Genomic DNA, 21,364 nt, shown 5'->3' with positions numbered 1-21,364 from the left:
AAGTCTTTAATTTCTTTTGAGTTAATTTTTGTGTATGATGTAAGATAGTGGTCCAGTGTTATTCTTTTGCATGTAGCTGTCCAGTTTTCTCAATACCATTTATTGAAGAGACTGTCCTTTCCCCACTGTGTATATTCTTGGTTCCTTTATTATAAATTAATTGACTACAAACTTGAGTTGATTTCTAGGCTCTCTATTCTGTTTCATTGGTCTGTGTATCTTTTTATGCCAATGCCATACTGTTTTGATAACTATAGCTTTGTAATATAGTTTGAAATCAGGGAAAATGGTGCCTCCAGCTTTGTTTTTTCTCAAGATTTCTTTGGCTCTCCAGGGTCTTGGTTCTACACATACTTTAGGATTATTTGTTCTATTTCTGTGAAAAATACTACTGGAATTTTGATAAGGGTTACATTGAATCTGTAGATGGCTTTGGGTAGTTTGGATATTTTAACAATATTGATTCTTCTAATCCATGACGTGGAATATTTGAGGTGACTTTATAGAATATAATCTGTGAATAATAAGAATCGACTGTGTATAAATATTTATTTTTTAAAATTTGTATTAATTTATTTGACAGACAGAGATCACAAGTAGGCAGAGAGGCAGGCAGAGAGAGGAAGGGAAGCAGGCTCCCTGCTGAGCAGAGAGTCCGATGTGGGGCTCGATCCTAGGACCCTGGGATCATGACCTGAGCCAAAGGCAGAGGCTTTAACCCACTGAGCCACCCAGGCGCCCTGTATATATATTTTTGATACTGCTTTTGTATAGAATAGTTTTGCTAGATTCTTACAAATTTTCATAACTTACCTGTAGATTCTTTGGGATTTTCCACATGCATAATCATGTCATATGCAAAATGACACTTTATTCCCCCTTCGCCAATCTTTAGGACTATAATTTCTCTTTTTTGTTTTGCTCTGCCAGCCAGGACCTTCAGTACATTGTATAGAAGTGGTCTTACATGTCCTGTTCATAATCTCAAAGGGGAAAGCTATGAGTTTCAGTTGGTACCTGCATATTCATATATTGATTCATATGAATATATTTATATTCATATATTCAGTATGGTATCTGCGTAAGTTTTTCTTAGATAGCCCTTATCAGATTAAGGTTTCTCTTCCTAGTTTAAGACTTTTTGTCATGAATGGATATTGAATATTTTTTAATCAACTGTCTTTTCTGCATCTATTGAAATGATTATTTGTCTTTATGGCTGATTTTTCTAATGGTAACCTTCCCTTTCTGGAATTAAGCCTCCATTATATTGTATTATACTTTTTCTATGTTGCTGACTTGAGTTAGCTAATATTTTGTTTAGATTTTTACATCTGTATTCATTAGTGAGATGTAAATTTTTCTTTCTTAAAATTTCCTGGTTAGGTTTTGATTAAGGTTATGGCTAGTCTCCTAAAACCATGTGGTTTTAAACAGATTTGGGTGGGTAGTGTTCTTTTTTAAAAAAGCAGTCTCAGGGGAGTGCCTTAGTTGTTTGAGTGTCTGACTCTTGATTTTTGGCTCAGGTCATGATCTCAGGGTTGTGAGATTAAGTCCCATGTCAGGCTCCATGCTGAGTGCTGTGTGCAGAGCCTCCTTGAGGTTCTCTCTCCCTCCCTCTGCTCCTCCCCTGTTCTCTCTGTGTCTCTTTCTCTCAAATAGAATAGAACAGAATAGAAAAAGAATTCCTTTGATAGTTTATGTGAGATTGGCATGAATTTTTCCTATCATTTTGGTGGAACTTGACAGGAGGACCATCAAGGCCTGGATATTTCATTGCAAGAAGGTTTTTACTATTGTTTATTTTTGCTAATGGTTATTGGACTGTTCACATTTCATACTTCTTGTGCAGTTTTTGGTAAGTTTTGTTTTTCTAGCTACTTATCCATTTTATCTATATCTTCAAATTTATTTTTATCGAGTTATTTACAATATCTCTTTGCATTTCTAATGATGTGTTTCCTTTCCCCCCCAATATTGGTTTTTGGCCTTCTTTTTAAGAAGAGATTCTTTTTTTTTTTTTTTTTTTTTTTAATTTTTTTTTTTTTTTTTTAGATTTTTTATTTATTTATTTGTCAGAGAGAGAGAGGGAGAGAGAGCAAGCACAGGCAGACAGAATGGCAGGCAGAGGCAGAGGGAGAAGCAGGCTCCCCGATGAGCAAGGAGCCCGATGTGGGACTCGATCCCAGGACGCTGGGATCATGACCCGAGCCGAAGGCAGCTGCTTAACCAACTGAGCCACCCAGGCGTCCCAAGAAGAGATTCTTGATCAGTTTCATTGACTATTTGTCAGCTTTATTAGTGTTTTTAAAAAACTCACTTTCCTTTTTGCTCTTCTCTGCTATGTTTTCCATTCATGTGAAAAAGAATTAACATTGCAGGCCTGAGACTGCTATTCTTAGAAAGTCCTGCTTACAAGGTTGTTCCTTGACTGGTGTCTAGAGACTTAGATTTCAGGATGATTCTCACCATTCCCTGACTGATAAGGGTAGTTAACTGTGCTAACAATGTAGTTTATACTGAGCACCAGCTTTCTTAATAGGAATCTAGAATTTTGGTATGTGATAGGAAGAGGGTGCCAATAGGACCAGCCCACATAAGAACTTTGGCGACTGAGTCTCTGATAAACTTCCCTGGTGACAACATTTTACATGTGTTCACATAATTCAATGCTGGGGGAATTAAAGGTATTCTTTTTTTTTTTTTTTTTAACGTTTGTTCCTGCATTTTATTTTTTTTTCCTGTTTTTAAAATTTTTTAATTTTTTTATTAACATATAATGTATTATTAGCCCCAGGGGTATAGGTCTGTGAATCACCAGGTTTACACACTTCACAGCACTCACCGTAGCACATACCCTCCCCATTGTCCATAACCCCACCACCCTCTCCCTATCCCCCTACCCCCAACCCCCCTCAGTTTGTTTTGTGACATTAAGAGTCTCTTATGGTTTGTCTCCTTCCTGATCCCATCTTGTTTCATTCTTTTCCTACCCCCAAGCCCCCCAAGTTGCCCCTCAACTTCCTCATATCAGGGAGATCATATGATAATTGTCTTTCTCTGATTGACTTATTTCGCTAAGCATAATGCCCTCTAGTTCCATCCATGTTGTTGCAAATGGCAAGATTTCATTTCTTTTGATGGCTGCATAGTATTCCATTGTGTATATATACCACATCTTCTTTATCCATTCATCTGTTGATGGACATATAGGTTCTTTCCATAGTTTGGCTATTGTGGACATTGCTGCTATAAACATTCGGGTGCATGTGCCCCTTCGGATCACTACATTTGGATCTTTAGGGTAAATACCCAGTAGTGCAATTGCTGGGTCGTAAGGTAGCTCTATTTTCAACTTTTTGAGGAACCTCCGTGCTGTTTTCCAGAGTGGTTGCACCAGCTTGCATTCCCACCAACAGTGCAGGAGGGTTCCCCTTTCTCCACATTCTTGCCAGCGTCTGTCATTTCCTGACTTGTTAATTTTAGCCATTCTGACTGGTGTGAGGTGGTATCTCATTGTGGTTTTGATTTGTATTTCCCTGATGCCGAGTGATGTGGAGCACTTTTTCATGTGACTGTTGGCCATGTGGATGTCTTCTTTGCAGAAATGTCTGTTCATGTCCTCTGCCCATTTCTTGATTGGATTATTTGTTCTTTGGGTGTTGAGTTTGCTAAGCTCTTTATAGATTTTGGATACTAGCTCTTTATCTGATATGCCCTTTGCAAATATCTTCTCCCATTCTGTCAGTTGTCTTTTGGTTTTGTTAACTGTTTGCTTTGCCGTGCAAAAGCTTTTGATCTTGATGAAGTCCCAATAGTTCATTTTTGCCCTTGCTTCCCTTGCCTTTGACGATGTTCTTAGGAAGAAGTTGTTGCGGCTGAGGTGGAAGAGGTTGCTGCCTGTGTTCTCCTCAAGGATTTTGATGGATTCCTTTCTCACATTGAGGTCCTTCATCCATTTGAGTCTGTTTTCATGTGTAGTGTAAGGAAATGGTCCAATTTTATTTTTCTGCATGCGGCTGTCCAATTTTCCTAACACCATTTGTTGAAGAGGCTGTCTTTTTTCCATTGGACATTCTTTCCTGCTTTGTCGAAGATTAGTTGACCATAGATTTGAGGGTCTATTTCTGGGCTTTCTATTCTGTTCCATTGATCTACATATCTGTTTTTGTGCCAGTACCATGCAGTCTTGATGATGAATTAAGGGTATTCTGTGTGGCTCCACTGGGAGAGGACTCTTGGAAGCATGCACCTGATTTCTGGCAGTCTTTGTCCCCTCCCCCTTTTCTCTTTACTGATTTTGCTTTGTGCCCTCTTGCTGTGAAAATCATAGCTGCGAGGGCAACTATATGCTGAGTTCTGTGAGTCCTTCTATCTAATCATCACTGAATCTAGGGGGTAGCCTTGGGGATGTTTGGCTGACCATTGTGAATGGGAGGTATTTTTGTCAGAGATTGGGCTGCTTATTGTTCTTGAAGCATAGTTACTCTCAGTCAGTCTCATTTTGCTTATCTATTTAATTTCCCTTGTGCATCAAAAGGGAATGCAGAGATAATTTGATTCTCTCCTTGCAGAGATAATTTGATTATGCAGAGATAATTTGATTCTCTCCTTTCCCCATTGCTCCTCAAATTTAAGGTCTCTTAAGGATGGTGCAGTTAAGAAAACTTACCCTCCAAAGGTACTGGCCAACCAGAAGTCTTCTGCCTTCTCTGGGATCCGGAGTGAGAAACCTTGTGCCACTCATCCAGTTCAGTATCCTGCCTCACATGGTTGGACCCGAAGGAACCGGTTACGAGAATTGCGTATCAGGTGAGCTTGCACGTTGTCACCTGCCTGCAGTGGCTTTTCCACTGTTCACTCTTCTTGGTTAAAATGAGGGGATAATTCTTATTCTCCTGTCTCAATTAGTCGGAGACTTTGATGCTTATTCTTTGTGGCAGAATGTTAAGAAGAAAAGGATATTTAGGAATCTACAGACTTAAAGTCTGTCATTCTGTGTTTTCATTCCCATTCTCTAGTTGTTCCCACAATGTGTAAGCTATAAAGAGTCTTCCAGAAAAAGTCTAAACATAGTCTAAGAAAAATTATCATTTTCCACTCCTCTTGATTAGGTCTATCAAAGGCATTTATTCATTCAGCAAAAAATTTTTTAAAAGATTTTTATTTATTTGAAGGGGAGAGAGAGAAAGAGCAAGAAAGCAGGAGCAAGGGGGAAGGGATGGAGGGAGAGGGAGAAGCAGACTCCTCACTGAGCAGGGAGCCCAATTCGGGGCTCGATTCCAGGACTCTGGGATGATAACCTGAGCCAAAGGCAGACACTTAACCAACTGAGCCACTCAGGTGCCCTCAACCAAAATTTATCAAGCTTTCTCTTCCTGAGGACGTGGCAGCCATCTCCTATTCAGCATCATGGCCTTCCTCTGACCTCTGGTGAAGCCCAAGATTGTTACAAAGAGGACCAAGAAATTTATCTGGCACCAGATATGTCAAAATTAAGCACAACTGGAAGAAACCCAGAGGCATTGACAGTAGGGTGCACAGAAGATTCAAGGGCCAGATCTTGATGCCCAGCATATGTTACAGGAACAACAGGAATACCAAGCACATGCTGCCCATTGGTTTCCGGAAGTTCCTAGCCCACAGTGTCAGGGAGGCTGAAGCTCTGCGATGTGCAACAAATCTTACTGTGTAGAGATTACTCACAGTGTCTTCTCTAAGAAGCACAAAGCCACTGTGGAAAGAGCAGCCCAGCTGGCCATCAGAGCCACCGATCCCAATACCAAGCTGCACAATGAAGAAAATGAATAGATAGCTTATGTGCATATTTGTGTTAATAAAACCATAAAACTACCAAAAAACTTTATCAGGTGCCTACTTGGCCAGGTGTTGTGCTAGATGGTGAGCATATAAGGTGAATAAACATTCATAGTCCATGACCTCCCGAAGGCTTAAAATCATGTAGGCTTGACTGACTGTTGAGTCCCACCAAGAAAGCAGGTTAAATGCTAGAAGACGAGAGGTTGTGGTGCTGCAGGCCCATGTGGGTAGAACAGCCCCACTAGTGTAGCCAGAGGAACTTCCTGGAGGAAGTGGGGTTTAAGATGAGCCTTAAAGGATAATGTATGAATAAGCCACATAAAGAGTAGGAAGAAGAAGAGTGTTCCAAGCTGAACCTGGAGACTAACTGGCCAAGACAAGCCACCTTTTTTGCATGTGTATCAGGCGCTGTGCTAGGTACTTGAGATACTATAAGACTCGGTCCCCATTCTCAAGGGCTTAGAGTGCAGAGGGAACAACAGGTCCCCTGTGAGCTGATTACTGTGATTTGGTGTCATAACATTATATTATACTAAGGGTTGAATCAGGGTGTTGAGGGTACAAGGCTACTCACCGTGTTTGGATTAGGGAAGGTCCAGGAAGGCTTCACTTAGGAGCAGGCATTGAAGGTGAGCCTTGATAGGTAAGTGGGCATTTGCTAGGTATTTTAGACAGTAAGAATAATGTGAATAAAAGCATTTTCATGTACTTGCTTCCTTTTCCTCGACTCTGAAGTCTTCATTGACAAAAGACTTTATATTGAAAGTATTTTTCAAAAATAATCAGCTTGGGGGTTGCCTGGCTGGCTCAGTTGGTAAAGCATATGACTCTTGATCTCAGGGTTGTGAGTTAAAGCCCCACAATGAGGGTAGAGATTACTTATAAAAATAAAAATAATAAAACAATCTGCTTGATCTTGGCTTTATAAATCTGTCCATCCTATGCTCTATTTGATGCAAGAATAGCTGTGATTCACCTTTTGACTCATGCTAGCATATCTCCCCGTGGGACATTAATTTCCCTCTGCTTTCCAGAAAATTGATGAAATAAGTCAAATGGAATTTTAAAATGTGTATGTATATATCCTTTCTTTCCTTCTTTCAGATGCGTGACCAGAAAGTTCTTATATTTGTGGATTCGAATGACTTTTGGAAGAGTATTTCCCTCTAAAGCCAGGTAGTATTAGCTCAGAAAACCAAATTCCTCTGAGTTTATTCTAGGTTTTTGTTTTGTAGTAAGTCCATACGTAACCTTTGTTATGGCATGTGTTACATTCTCCTCCCCTCTCCCCCAGCCTCTAGCAGGCATATGATATAATAGTAACCTAACATGCCCTCGTTTGACCCAATGAGTGTATGAAGGAATCCTAAGTAAACCAGGGTAGCTAAGACCCTCTCTGAAAAAAAGGATTTGCCCAGAAGTAAATAATCTCTTTCACGGACTGAACACATTGACTTGATCTAGGACAGAACCTGGGGGGAAAAGTTGGCATTGGCAAGGGGAGAGAAATTTTAGTATAGAAAGTCCCTGTGCCCCCGTTTCACTTTGTATGGGCCACTGCCCCCTGCTGTGGGTTTGGTTAAAAGAGCTTCAGCTGCAGCACAAAGAGCGAAGAGTGGATTGCAGTGGGGGCCACCAGGGTCAGGGACCCATGCAGGAGCTGGTGGGTTTGGAGACAAGGGGCCAGTGTAGGGTATATTGCAGAGGAAAAATTGACAGCCATTGAGATGTAAGCATTTTTTAAAAAACAGAAATGTTGTGGGCTCTTAACCCCTCTACTCTTCCCTTATTACAACTTTTCTTGTTTCATTTTTCTGACATTGTGGCTTTCCTAATCTGGAACATCATCCAAGTCTCTTAAACAAATTTGGCCTGTGGGTGTCCTCTGAAATCTTTGCATATACCCTGTGGGGAGCCATGCTCTTCCCATCTCCTTTGTGTGTCTTTACCAGTCCCAGCCTCACAGGTTAGGCAGAGTTCACCTCTGCTTTTCCTTCTTCTCCTGGACCTTGGCCCTGTCCTTTTTCACTTGCTTGGTAGCTTTTCAGTACCTTCAAATAAAGTTGTTGTTGTTGTTTTTAATTCAGTTGAATATTTTATTTATTACCCCACCCAAACTTTTATTCTTCTTTTAGTGACTGTCCTAAAGCATAAAATATATATGTTTAATTTATCAGTGTCTAATGTTAATAGGCCCTTTTGCCCTCTTCCCAAACAAGGCAAGGTCCTTAAAGCAACCTTTAACTCTGTCTGTCCCCCCTCCTGACTTATATGACCTTTCTATAAGTTATTTTAATTCTGTTTATATTTGAAAATCTGTAAAACATTATTTTTTTTCTTGTTTTATACAGCTAATATTCACTTAGATTTATTCACATATTTACCCTTCCTGTTTTTTTCCCCTGTGTCTCCAGTTTTCCATCTGTGATTATTTTGCTTATGTCATTGGAACAGCCTGATCATTTGCTTCAGAATAGATCTGCTTGTGATGAATTCTCTCAGATTTTGTCTAAAAATGTTTTTATTTCACTTTCGTTTTTGAGGGATATTTCACTGCATAGAGAAATCTAGGTTGCCAGTTTCTTCCCCAGCATTTTGAAGATAGTTCATTGTCTTATGGCTTCCATTTGTAAGTTGTTAGTCTAACTATTGCTGTTTTGAAGATTCATTATCTTATTTTTCGGAGTTTTAATATGATATGCCTAGGTATGGATTTATTTTCTTAAAGTCCTTTAGTTCATTCTGAGATAATAGCTGACAGGGTTTTGTATTTTTGCTTTGTTTTGTGGACACATCTTTCTGGCATATTTTCTTAGTCTATAAGCATGTTATTCTCCTTTTGCTTTCCCATAGAATAACTTTGTGGAGGATTTGACCTCATATTTTGTTGCTCCTTTTTATGTGGAATTGATCTTTCTGGACTTTTTAGAATGAGGCAAGATCAGTTAACTTTCCTATTTCACAGAGCTCCCACTTCTGTCTCATTTGTAGTATTGAAAAATATGGCAGCTTGCTCTATGGGATATCCTGGTTCTGTTCCCCTAAAACACTTGGTCTGATCCTCTCTTTCTTCATCTCTCATGCATCTCCTGCTCAATTTCTATTCTACTTCCAGCAGGTTTTCCTCATTCTGAAGCTCTGGCCTAAAAGGGAGCCTGGCATGTTGGTTCTGAGACTAGGAGCAGGACTGCTCCAACTGTTTCAATTCTGTCCACATGAGCCCTGGCAGTGGAGTGGAGAAAACTCCTCTCAGGTTCAGCTGCGAGGCTCAGATGGAGCCTTTGCAATTTGTAGTGACCACTTAATGGCTGTTTGGGGTTTTTTCCCCCCCCATTCTCAGGTTCCTTAGATGCCAACCTCCTTGTTCCTTCTTCTCCTGTAGAAATGTTAAAACCGTGCAGGTCTTTTGACTATGGATGGTTTGTCTTCATCTGCTTGCATTTTGATTTTATGGGATAACTTGTCCCATGGTTTTGTTGTAATTGGTACGTGAATTTTTGGTTTTGCTACATGGTTGCTGTTTGTGTTTTATGGGGGTTTAGAGACTGGAAACCTCTGTTGTCCCCTCCACTATCTTCCCCAAGTTCTTTTCCTCTTTACTTTTATTTAACTTATTATTTGACCCTACTTAACTAGAAATGTTTGTTTAAGTAATGCCCATTTATAGTCCTAGTACTTGGGAAATGCTGATTATATTAGAAATGCATGGGACGCCTGGGTGGCTCAGTTGGTTAAGCAGCTGCCTTCGGCTCAGGTCATGATCCCAGCGTCCTGGGATCAAGTCCCACATCGGGCTCCTTGCTCATCAGGGAGCCTGCTTCTCCCTCTGCCTCTGCCTGCCATTCTGTCTGCCTGTGCTTGCTCTCTCTCCCTCTCTCTCTCTGACTAATAAATAAATAAAATCTTTAAAAAAAAAAAAAAAAGAAATGCATTCAGGGGTGCCTGGGTGGCTCAGTGGGTTAAGCCTCTTTGGCTCCGGTCGTGATCTCAGGGTCCTGGGATTGGGCCCCGTATCAGGCTCTCCACTTGGCAAGGAGCCTGCTCCCCCCGCCCCCGCCTACTTGTAATCTCTGTCTGTCAAATAAATAAATAAAATCTTAAAAAAGAAAAGAAAAGAAATGCATTCAACTCTAAGTAAGAGAAAGTCTGACAGTGTCTTTAACAAATTGGGATTTGCTTTTTCTTGTAAGCAGTCTGGAGGTTGGTGTTCATTTAGCTGCTCAGGGAGCCCATCGGAGACTCAGGCTCTTAGTACCTTTCGAGTTCACCATTTTTAACGTATTGGCCCTTTTTCCTCAGAGATGACACTACATTGTTGCAAAATGACTGTTCTGTTTTACACAGGAAGGAGTAGGGAAGGGTAGCGTCAGATCTCTCTTTTACTCAGGAAAATAAAACTTTCCTGGAAGCCTTCAGTTGCATTCTGCTTTTTTTTTTTTTAAAGATTTTATTTATTTATTTGATAGACGGAGATCGCAAGTAGGCAGAGAGGCAGGCAGAGTGAGAGGAAGGGAAGCAGGCTCCCTGCTGAGCAGGGAGCCCGACATGGGGCTCAATTCCAGGACCCTGGGATCATGACCTGAGCTGAATGAAGGTAGAGGCTTTAACCCACTGAGTCCCCCAAGTACCCCTCTGCTTCTGCCTCATTGTCTGAGCTATGTTACTGACTGCCTTATGCTACAGAGGAGGCTGGGAAAGAAAACTTTCCAGCTTCTGCACCAGATGCCCGTGAGGAGGCAGAGGCTTGATAGTGGGTGTTGTGTTAGCCAGTGACCGATGTCTGTTATACTGCTTTAAAATCATCCTTTTAGGGTGCCTGGGTGGCTCAGTGGGTTAAAGCCTCTGCCTTCGGCTCAGGTCTTGATCCCAGGTCCTGGGATCGGGTCCCGAATTGGGTTCTCTGCTCAGCAGGGAGCCTGATTCCCTCTCTCTCTGCCTGCCTCTCTGCCTACTTGTGATCTCTCTGTCAAATAAAAAAATAAAATCTTTTAAAAAAATAAAATCATCCTGTTACAATCTTTACTTTCTTTGCTCATGAGTGGTAGCAGGGTCTGGAGGAATGATACTGGACTGGAATTTGGGAGACCTGAGTCTGGGGCCCAGTCCAGGCCCTAGCTAATTATTTGACCTGGGGAAGGTTATGGCTCTGGGCCTTAGCTTCTCAGATTGTAGAATGAGAGAGTAAGAATACTGCTTGTTCTCTAACATCCACCAGAATTAGAATTCTGATACTGTGTTGACTTAGAAATTTAGCGTCAGATGTTTTTGTTTTTTTCTTTAAGTTCTAATCTCTTTTTATTTTTTTATTATTTTTTTTTCATTTTGTAATCTCTTTTTAAATCAAGTGAGTTGTTTGTTACTTTGGGGAAGATTGGACATATTGATTTTTGCTTTTTTGTTTGTTTTCTTCGTTTTTCATGTTTTTCCTCACTTTTAAGAATATTAGAGGAGAATTAATTCATACCAGAAAATGCAGAATAATGCCTTTATGTTCTTGGAGATTGTTTTAACTTTTACTAACTGGCATTGTTTTATCATTAATAAACTGAACCAAAATGACCAAAAATAATGCAGTATATGTCCATATATAAGGTACTCTTAAATGTGAGGTAGTCACTTACTTTCCTGAAGAGAAGATCTGAACAGTTTTGTGTTGTTGTTTTTTTAAGATTTTATTTATTTATTTGACAGAGAGAGAAAGATCAGAAGTAGGCAGAGAGGCAGGCAGAGAGAGGGGAAGGGAAGCAGGCTCCCTGCTGAGCAGAGAGCCCAATGAGGGGCTCGATCCCAGCACCCGGGATCATGACCTGAGCAGAAGGCAGAGGCTTTAACCCACTGAGCCACCCAGGTGCCCCCTGAACAGTTTTTTTGACTAACTTGAGAAGTAGGTAAAACAGTCATGTCCTTCTATAGTATTTAATTCATCAAGCTTTCTTCCTAAGATTTCTTAGCTAATGGCCTTGCTTCCTACTTTCTTGATAGAAACAACAGAAGAGGGGCACCTGGGTGGCTCAGTGGGTTAAAGCCTCTGCCTTCGGCTCAGGTCATGATCCCAGGGTCCTGGGATTGAGCTCTGCATCAGGCTCCCTGCTCAGCAGGGAGTCTGCTTCTCCCTCTCCCTCTGCCACTGCTCATGTGCTTTCTGTCTCACTCACTTTTTCTCTCAAAATAAATAAATAAAATTAAGAAAGAAAGAAAAGACACAGAGGAGAACAGCCTAAGCTCCCTCCACCATATCCACCCACCGTCAACATCTTTCACTGTGCAAGCTGCTTTCCCTACCGTTAGGCAGGTGAATTGTCCTTGCTCTCATCTGCGGCAAAATCCTTGGCTTTTGCACCGTTTTCTTTGTGCCTACTCAAGGCCATTACCCAAGCAGTTTTTTTCTCTTTTCTGCATCAGTTTTTTGCCATTTACTGGGTCATTTGCACCAGCATATACCCTTATTTCTCTCAACCTGAAAAAAAAAATCTCTTTGACCATATGTCCTCCTGCATCTAGCACCTCCGTCTCTTTGCTCCCCTTTACCTCAACTCCCCTGGCCTTACTCTGTCTCCAACACAGAGTATGGATTTGTAGTCTCTCTCAAATCCATCCTACTAGGCTTTAGACTGTCCCTCCACCAGAACCATTTTCGTTAAGGTCATTACATCATCTTTGCACTGCTTCTGTGGAACCTCACAATCGTGACAGTCTCATCAGCTCTCAGGGTGATTCCCAAATATATACACCCCACCCAGACCTCCCCCTTGTCCAGACTGCTACATATGTAACAATCCATTGTGTCTAATAGATGTCACAATTTAGTATGTTCAAATCCAAAATCTAGATCATCCCCACAAACATCTATCCCAAGTTTTCTCCTTCTGTTAATGGAAACTCCCATCTTTCCAGGAACTCAGGTCAGAAGCCTAGGAGTCACCTCTGACCTCTCTTACTCTCTCACACCCCAATCTGCAATGCCAGTGCCGTAATTGTGGTGACTCAGTTTTCAAAAATTTGTTCAAACTCCACCTCTCTTCAGAACCTCCAGTTATCATTGTGTCTCCCCTGAATGACCCCGGTGACCGCACTGGTCTCCTGCTTCCAGCCCTGCTCCAGTCAGTCTCTTCACGACAGGTATTCTGAGTAGATCAAGTCCTGTCTCTCCTGTGCTCATGTGGCAGGTGGCTTCCCTACAGGCTGAGAGAGCATAAAACCGTAGTCCTTACTTGGTGTATAAGGCCAATCACCTTTTTGTTTCACCCATCTGTGGATTTTTTTTTTTTAATTTCTGCTGTCCTGTTTTAAATTTCCTGCATCTTGTTTTGTTCTCTGAATATTTTTAAAAACATAGCACCCTGAAGGTTCTTAATTTTTTTAGGTTAATGTAGCAATTTATTTTTAAGATTTTGCTTATATTGTCTGTTTCTCCTGCGCCCCCTTTTCTCTGTTCTTTTGGTCACTGTCTCATATGGGAGCCTTTCCCTAAATGTCAAAAGACCCTTTTGTTGTCTGTTCATATTTAAGAGTTAAGCACTAAAATATTAATTTTGGAGGCTTTTCTGTGTATGCACAGGGACTTGTAAATTGAAGGCTTCACTTTAGGTTTTTGAGGCAGAGACAAGACAGTTTCACTGGGGAACCTCCAGCTGTCAGTATCTAAAAGCCTTTTCCCTGGGAGCACTTGGGGGGTTCAGTCGGTTAAGTGTCTGCCTTTGACTCAGTTCATGACCAGGGTCCTGGGATCAAGCCCCGCAGTGGGCCCCCTGCTCTGCGGTGAGCCTTTTCTGTCTCCCTCCGCTGCTCCCCCTGCTTGTGTGCATTCGCTCTCTCTCTCGCTCAAATAAATAAATGAAATCTTAAAAAAATAATAATAATAAAAGCCTTTCCCTTAAATTGATCAATTTTCCCCAGAGGAGAAGAATCCTCCAAACTCCTTCTAGGGTTGAGTAGCTTGGAGGCAGTTGGTGGTGGTTATACGTTTAGCTCTAGGCAGAGGAGAGGGAATGGGGGTCTCACTGTTGAGTATGTGGACTCCGTTGAAGACCCTCTCCAGAGCTCTGCCTGGTATTCTGCAGTCCAGTGGTGCTCTGTTCAGCCTCTCCAGAGAGAAACCTGAGTCTCTGCTTGGGTAAATAACAGGACCTGGGGCCTAAGTGATTATGCCTGCCTACCATCCAATGTTTCCATCTCCAGCTGGGCTCCCCTGTTCCTGATGCCTCATGTTCCCTGCTTTTCTGTCTGTGCCACCAGCTCGGTGCGCCTCGATTCCTCTGCTTTCTCCAATCTGTTGATTCATTTGCCCCTCGCCTGCCTGCTCTCTATCATGTAAAATTTGTTGACATCTCTTGTCTATCATCGTTGCTCCTATTCTCTGTCTTTGTGGGCTTACCCCTCAAAATATATGGGCTGTTATTTTAGTAGGGTTTGGGGAAGGAAGGAGGTAGGTGGACAGTAGTAGTTGGTAGAAGGAAGTACATATACAAATGCAAGTGGTTCATTTCCATTAAAATTTTTCTAAATCACCGATGCCTGGGTGGCTCAGTTGGTTAAGCGGCTGCCTTCGGCTCAGGTCATGATCCCAGCGTCCTGGGATAGAGTCCCACATCGGGCTCCTTGCTCGGCGGGGAGCCTGCTTCTCTCTCTGCCTTTACCTACCACTCTGTCTACCTGTGCTCGTGCACGCGCTCTCTCTCTAACAAATAAATAAATAAAATATTTAAAAAAAATTTTTTTCTATATCATGAACAGAGTTGTTGTTTAAAAAATTTTTAAATATAGACATGTGTAATAGGAAGCAGCGGTCTCCTGTAATCAATCTCTCCCTGAGAGATAACCACTGGTAATAGTTGGGTATACTGGAAACCTTTTCAGGCTTTTAATATGTATAATATACTCATTTATATATGTACACACAATGCATGCATGTACACATAGATGTTTTTATGTATGTATGCAAATATGTGTACATACATATTTATATGTAGATATATGTAAATTTAGTATGTATTAATTCCAACATACGAGTACTGGAAGTAAAAAAATTAATTTTTAAAAATGGTGCCATACATACTTTATGAGGTAGCTTTATCTTTTCACCTCACACCTTTCCTGGAACATCTCTCCATTTCAGTTGTACTTAGCTCTACTTCATTAAAAAATGACTAGATGGCATTGATTGAATTTAACCTATCCCCTTTTGAGGGGCATTTCTTATAATTTTCTTTTTTTTTTTTTAATTTTTATCACGAACAATAGTGAAGTGAATTTCCCTGTTTTTGCTAGCTAGAAGAAGCCATGAGTGGCGAGGAGGAAGGACATGTTAGTTAAAGGACACAGTTCTGCAGAACCGTGAATAGATATTCAGAGTGACCGACAGGCACAGAGTTCTTGAGTTCTCAGTCAACTCACAGTGCCTGTTAGCATCAACGCAGTGTGCCATTGCTCTTACTTTCTTTCTAATCGACTTTTGCCCCTTTATTTCCTCTGCCTCTCTTTGGCTGTTTTTATAACTCCTCTGGCTAAATTTCAGTTAAACTAATATGCTGTGTTCCTGTAAGTACTAGGAATACCATTAGGCATTTGCTTATAATTTTTAATCTCCTGTATATGTAAATGGGAAGTGTAGCTACAGCTTTTTACTAATAAAAAATATTTTTTAGTTTGATGAAGGAAAACAAAAACTGGAGAATAATTCTTAACTTGGAAACTTGGAAAGTCAGATTTTTATTTTACTTTAACCTCTCTAATTGGTAAGATCTGTGTAGTATAACATTTTTTAGTTTTCTTTCTGATTTAAATAGTTCAAAGATTTTGATCTAAAAAATGTGTTTTTATTCTATTCTATTGTTGTCAAATAATGAGCCACACTTTTCTATGAGATAGTAAAGGCAATATGAAACTAATTTGGAAATAAATATCATAATCATGGATCTCTGATTTTCGTTTATTGCTGAAGGTTTTACTATGAGCAAAGAATACTTCGGAAGACCTTTGCAGAATGGAAAGAAGAGTGGTGGGTTTTCCAGAGAGAGTGGAAACTCTGTGTTCGAGCAGACTGTCACTACAGGTCAGGTTTCATGTTATATTACTTGAATTTTATTGATACACATTATTAAGTAGTTAATTGTTAGCATGTTTCTGGTCAAAAGGTGAGAGATTTTTGGTGTTCGTTTTCCAAAGATTCACTTATTTATTTGAGAGAGAGAGAAAAAGTGTGAGCAGAGAGAGAGGGGGAGAGAATCTCAAGCAGATTCCCCATTGAGCAGGGAGCCTGACATAGGACCCGATCCCATGACCTGAGTCAAAGTCAAGAGTCGGACACTCAGCCAATTTCCCCAAGAGGAAAAAAGTTTTTTGCCCCCAGTATTATAACATATAATTGACATATTATCACTGTATGAGTTTTAGATGTACAGTGTAAAGGTTTAACTTGTGGAATGATTACTAGAGTAATTTTAATTAACATCCATCATCTCATACAGACACAATAAAAAGAAATGGGAAAAAAAGAAAAGAGCTGGGTGGCTTATTCTGTTAAGCATCTGACTTCAGCTCAGGTCATGATCTCAGGGTCATGGGATCCCACTTGCACTGGGCTCCCTGTTCAGCAGGGAGTCTGTTTGTCCTTCTCCCTCTGCCCCTGCCCCCACTCATTTTCTCTCTCTCTCTCTCTCAAATAAATAAATACAGTTTTTTTAATAAAACTTTTTTAGTTATAATAGAAAGTCTTAGGAGTTATTCTTTTTTAAAAATATTATTTATTTATTTATTGGAGAGAGAGAGAGAGAGAGAGAGAGAATGAGAGTGAGCTCAAGCAGGTAGAAGAGCAGGAGAGAGAGAAGCAGACCACCACCGAGCAGGGAGCCCAACGCGGGGCCCAAGCCCAACGCGGGGCCCAATCCCAGGATCCTGGGACCATGACCCGAACCGAACGCAGACACCCAACCAACTGAGCCACCCAGGCATCCCAGGAGTTATTCTCTTTACAACTTTCATACATATCATACAGCAGTGGTAACTATAGGCTTCATGTTGTACATTTCATCTCCAGTACTTCTCTATTTTATAATTAGAAGTTTATGCCTTTGACCACTTTCCTCCAGTTCCCTCTCCCACCCCTGCCTCTGGTACTACAAATACGATCTTTTTCTATAAGTTTTTTGTGTTTGCTTTTAGACTCCACATGTAAGTGAGATCATAGAATATTTGTCTTTATATGACTTAATCACTCAGTATCATGCCTTCAGGGTTCATCCATGTTGTCAAAAATGGCAGGATTTCTTTGCTTTTTATTCCATTGTGTATATGTATACCACAACTGCTTCCATTCACCCATCCGTGGACACTTAGGTACTTATGTTGTTTCCATGTCTTGACTATAAATAATGCTGCTGTGAACATGGGAGTACAAATACCTTTTCAAGTTAGTGTCTTCATTTATATCAGATATATTCCCAGAAGTGAAATTGCCAGATCACATGGTAGTTCTACTTTTAAATCAATACTTCTTTTTTTAATTTTTAATTTTTTATTAACATATAATGTATTATTAGCCCCAGGGGTACAGGTCTGTGAATCGCTAGGTTTACACACTTGGTAGTTCTACTTTTAATTTTTTGTGGATCCTCCATACTGTTTTCCATAGTAGCTACAGCAATTTACAGTCCCACCAGCAGTGCACAAGGCTCCCTTTTCTCTGCATTCATGCCAGCATTTGTTATCTCTTGTCTTTTTGATGATGTGACGGGTGTGAGGTATGAGGTGATAGTTCGTTCTAACAGGTACGAGGTGATAGCTCCTTGTGGTTTTGATTTGCATTTCCCCTATGACGGGTGATGTTGAGCATCTTTTCATGAACCTGTTGGCCTTTCACATATCCTGTTTGGAAAAATGTCTATATTCAGTTTCTTTGCCTATTTTTTTTTTAAAGATTTTATTTATTTATTTGACAGACAGAGATCACAAATAGGCAGAGAGGCAGGCAGAGAGAGAGGGAATCAGGCTCTCTGCTGAGCAGAGAGCCGATGCGGGACCCGATCCCAGGACCCTGGGATCATGACCTGAGCCAAAGGCAGAGGCTTTTAACCCACTGAGCCACCCAGGTGCCCCTCTTTGCCTATTTTTTAATTGGAATGTTTGGGGGTTTTTTTGCTCTCAAGTTGTATGAGTTCTTTATATATTTTGGATATTAATCCTTTATCAAATCCTATGGTTTGCAAATATTTTTTTCCCCATTCCATAGGTTATCTTATTCACTTTGTTGATTTGTTTTGCTGTGCAGAAGTTTTTTTGGTTTGGTGGAGTCCCATTTGTTTATGTTCGATTTCGTTGTTTGTGCTTTGGGTGTCATATCAAAAAAATCATTGCTAAGACCCATGTGAAGGAGCTCTTTTCCTGTATTTTCTTTTAGGGGTTTCCTAGTTTCAGGTTATATTTAAGTCTTTAATCCCCTGTGAGTTAATTTTTGTGAGTGGTTCAAGATGGGGTCTAGTATCATTCTTTTATACGTGCATATTGAATTTTCCCAGCACCATTTTTCGAAAAGATTGTCATTTTTCCATTGAGTAGTCTTTGCTCCTTTGTCAAATATTAGTTGACCATTTATACTTGGGTTTATTTCTGGGCTTTTGATTCTGTTCCATTGGTTTGTTTTTATGCCAGTACCATACTGCTTTGATTACTATAGCTTTATAGCATAGCTTTAAATCAGGAATTGTGATGCTTCCTGCTTTGTTCTTCTTTCTCAGAATTGCTTTGGATATTTTGAGTCTTTTGTGGGTCCATGGAAATTTTTGGATTGTTCTACTTCTGTAGAAAATGCTACTGGAATTTGATAGAATTTACATTGAATCTATAGATGGATTTTGGTAGTATCATTTTAATAATTTTAATAATATTAACACTTAATTATGTAATTAAATTACATAATTTAATAACATTTTAATAATATTAATTCTACCTATCCATAAATATGGGATACCTTTCCATTTATTTGTGTCTTTGATTTCTTTCATCAGTGTTGTATAGTTTTCAGAATAGAGATCTTTCACCTCCTTGGTTAAATTTATTACAGAGTGTTTTATTGTTTTTGATGTTATTATAAATGGAATTGATTTGTCAGATAGTTCACTGTTCGTATATGGAAATGATACTGATTTCTGTGTGTTAATATTCTATCCTGCCAAGTTTACTGAGCTTTTTATTAAATAGTTTTAGGTCTGAGTCTTTAGGATTTTCTGTATATAAAATCATGTCGCCTACAAATAGAGATAATTTCACTTCTTCCTTTCCAATTCTGATGCCTTTTATTTGTTTTTCTTTCCTGATTGCTTTGACTGGGACTTCAAATACTATTTTGAATAGGAGTGGTGAGAGAGGACACTTTTGTCTTGTTCCTCATCTTAGAGGAAAAACTCTCATCCTTTCTCCTTTTGAGTATGATGTTAGCTGTGGGCTTGTCATATATGGCCTTTATTATATTGAGATATGTCTGGTCTATCCATAATTTGTTAAATATCTTTATCATTAATGATTATTGAGTTTTGTCAAATGCTTTTTCTGTGTCTGTTGAGGTTACCCTATGATTCTTTTTTTTCATTCTGTTAATGTGATGGATCGCATTGGTTGGAGAAATGTTTTGAATCCTATTTCTGTTTTTCTTCAAACTCTTTTTAGAATAAGATCAAAGTCCTAAATTAAACCCAAGCACATGTGCACGTGGGCACACACACACAGAAATACCTCTTTAAGTAACCATTATGTGTTGCTCTTGTTAATGATTTGAATAGGGTTTTCTTTTTTCTTTTTTTTTTTTTTTAAAGATTTTATTTATTTATTTGACAGAGAGATCACAAGTAGGCAGAGAGACAGGCAGAGAGAGGAGGAAGCAGGCTCCCCACTGAGCAGAGAGCCCGATCCCAGGACCCTGGGACCATGATCTGAGCCGAAAGCAGAGGCCCAACCCACTGAGCCACCCAGGCGCCCCTGAATAGGGTTTTCTCACTGACTCTCACTTACGTATAATTTCTAATTCTGAGAGTGTTCCATGTTTTTAAAATAATAAGTTGTTTTAAATTTTATTGATTATAGGAGAAAATATGTGCCCGATATGGGACATTAAGAAAGTAGAAATAGAAAGAAAAAACTCGGGGCGCCTGGGTGGCTCAGTGGGTTAAGCCGCTGCCTTCGGCTCAGGTCATGATCTCAGGGTCCTGGGATCGAGCCCCGAATCGGGCTCTCTGCTCAGCAGGAGGCCTGCTTCCCTTCCTCTCTCTCTGCCTGCCTCTCTGCCTACTTGTGATCTCTTTCTGTCAAATAAGTAAATAAAATCTTTAAAAAAAAAAAAAGAAAGAAAGAAAGAAAGAAAAAACTCAATCTTTACATTGGTACTCCCAGGGATAAGTAGAAGAAAAAGTAAAAATTGGAATTCTATCAAATACACATTTTATACCTTTTTTATACAATAAAAAATTAATGTATCTTACACATTGCATCTTTTAAAAATAGTATTTACTCTCATAATCACTTCTTTATTTAGGTTCTTTGGGTCAGGGTTTCTGATTTGTGGATATTTCAGATAAAATAAAGACAAAGTTGAATCATTCTAATAAGCTTGTAGAGTACGAAATCAAGTCTTACGGGGCGACTGCCTTTGGCTTAAGTCATGATCCCAGAGTCCTGGGATTGAGGCCTGGATCAGGCTTCCTGCTCAGTGGGAAGCCTGCTTCTCCCTCTCCCACTCCCCTTGCATGTGTTCGCTCTCTTGCTGTGCTGATCTCAAATAAATAAGTAAAATCTTAAGAAAAAAGAAATCAAGTCTTAGGAAATGGGATAGAAAATACAGAGGGACTGACAGTCTTAATGTGTATAGTGTATGTATTGAGAAGGAAAAGACAAAGGAAAAGTGTCATTGACCATGTTTAGTGCAGAAGAGAGGTAATGTTTTATATTAATAATGTGGATGATTAAGGTGATAAAGGTATGACTGTCACTCCAAATGTCACAGCTTTGTGATGCTGAAGGTGAAGTTATTCTCATATAATTCAAAGCCCATTTTTTTTTCTTAGTGATACTTTAAGGTAAGGAGAATGTGAAGTTATTCGCATATAATTCAAAGTCTATTTTTCCTTAGTGATACTGTAAGGTGAGGAGAACGACTCTCCATCAAGGAGAATAAGTTTCACTGTGACTATGGGAAATAAAATCTTACCTTAAGATACAGATATGTGGGATGCCTGGGTGGCTCAGTGGGTTAAGCCTCTGCCTTCAGCTCGGGTCATGATCTCAGGGTTCTAGGATCGAGCCCCGCATAGGGCTCTCTGCTCCATGGGGAGCCTGCTTCTCCCCCCCTTCTGCCTTCCTCTCTGCCTACTTGTGATCTCTGTCTGTCAAATAAATAAAATCTTCTAAAAAAATTAAAAAGATATAGATATGGCTTTTTTGTATTAGAAGTATCCGTGTTACTTTCTGAGTACAGAATGGACTGGGTATATTGAATTAGGAGTTTTGTTTGTTTGTTTTTTGTTTTTTTTAAAAGATCGTATTTTTTTATTTATTTTTC

At 39.9% G+C, this 21,364-nt stretch overlaps 1 protein-coding gene across 6 annotated transcripts in view; it reads left to right on the top strand.

Annotated features, from left to right (window-relative positions):
* Positions 1-21,364, top strand: part of LOC111159998 (SFI1 centrin binding protein) — a 104,503-nt gene that overhangs the window by 19,049 nt on the left and 64,090 nt on the right. For 5 of the 6 annotated variants that reach the window (XM_022522732.1, XM_022522731.1, XM_022522735.1 and 2 more), the window contains exons 3-5: positions 4,639-4,812; positions 6,925-6,996; positions 15,761-15,871. In XM_022522732.1, coding sequence (XP_022378440.1) covers positions 4,639-4,812; positions 6,925-6,996; positions 15,761-15,871 — 357 coding nt within the window. The remainder of the gene's footprint in view (positions 1-4,638; positions 4,813-6,924; positions 6,997-15,760; positions 15,872-21,364) is intronic. The other variant, XM_022522736.1, reaches the window with a different exon arrangement.

The sequence above is a fragment of the Enhydra lutris genome, unplaced genomic scaffold (genome assembly GCF_002288905.1).
Source record: "Enhydra lutris kenyoni isolate GAN:26980312 unplaced genomic scaffold, ASM228890v2 scaffoldscaffold73, whole genome shotgun sequence".
Taxonomy (NCBI): domain Eukaryota; kingdom Metazoa; phylum Chordata; class Mammalia; order Carnivora; family Mustelidae; genus Enhydra; species Enhydra lutris.
This window is presented reverse-complemented; position numbering and strand designations above follow the sequence as displayed.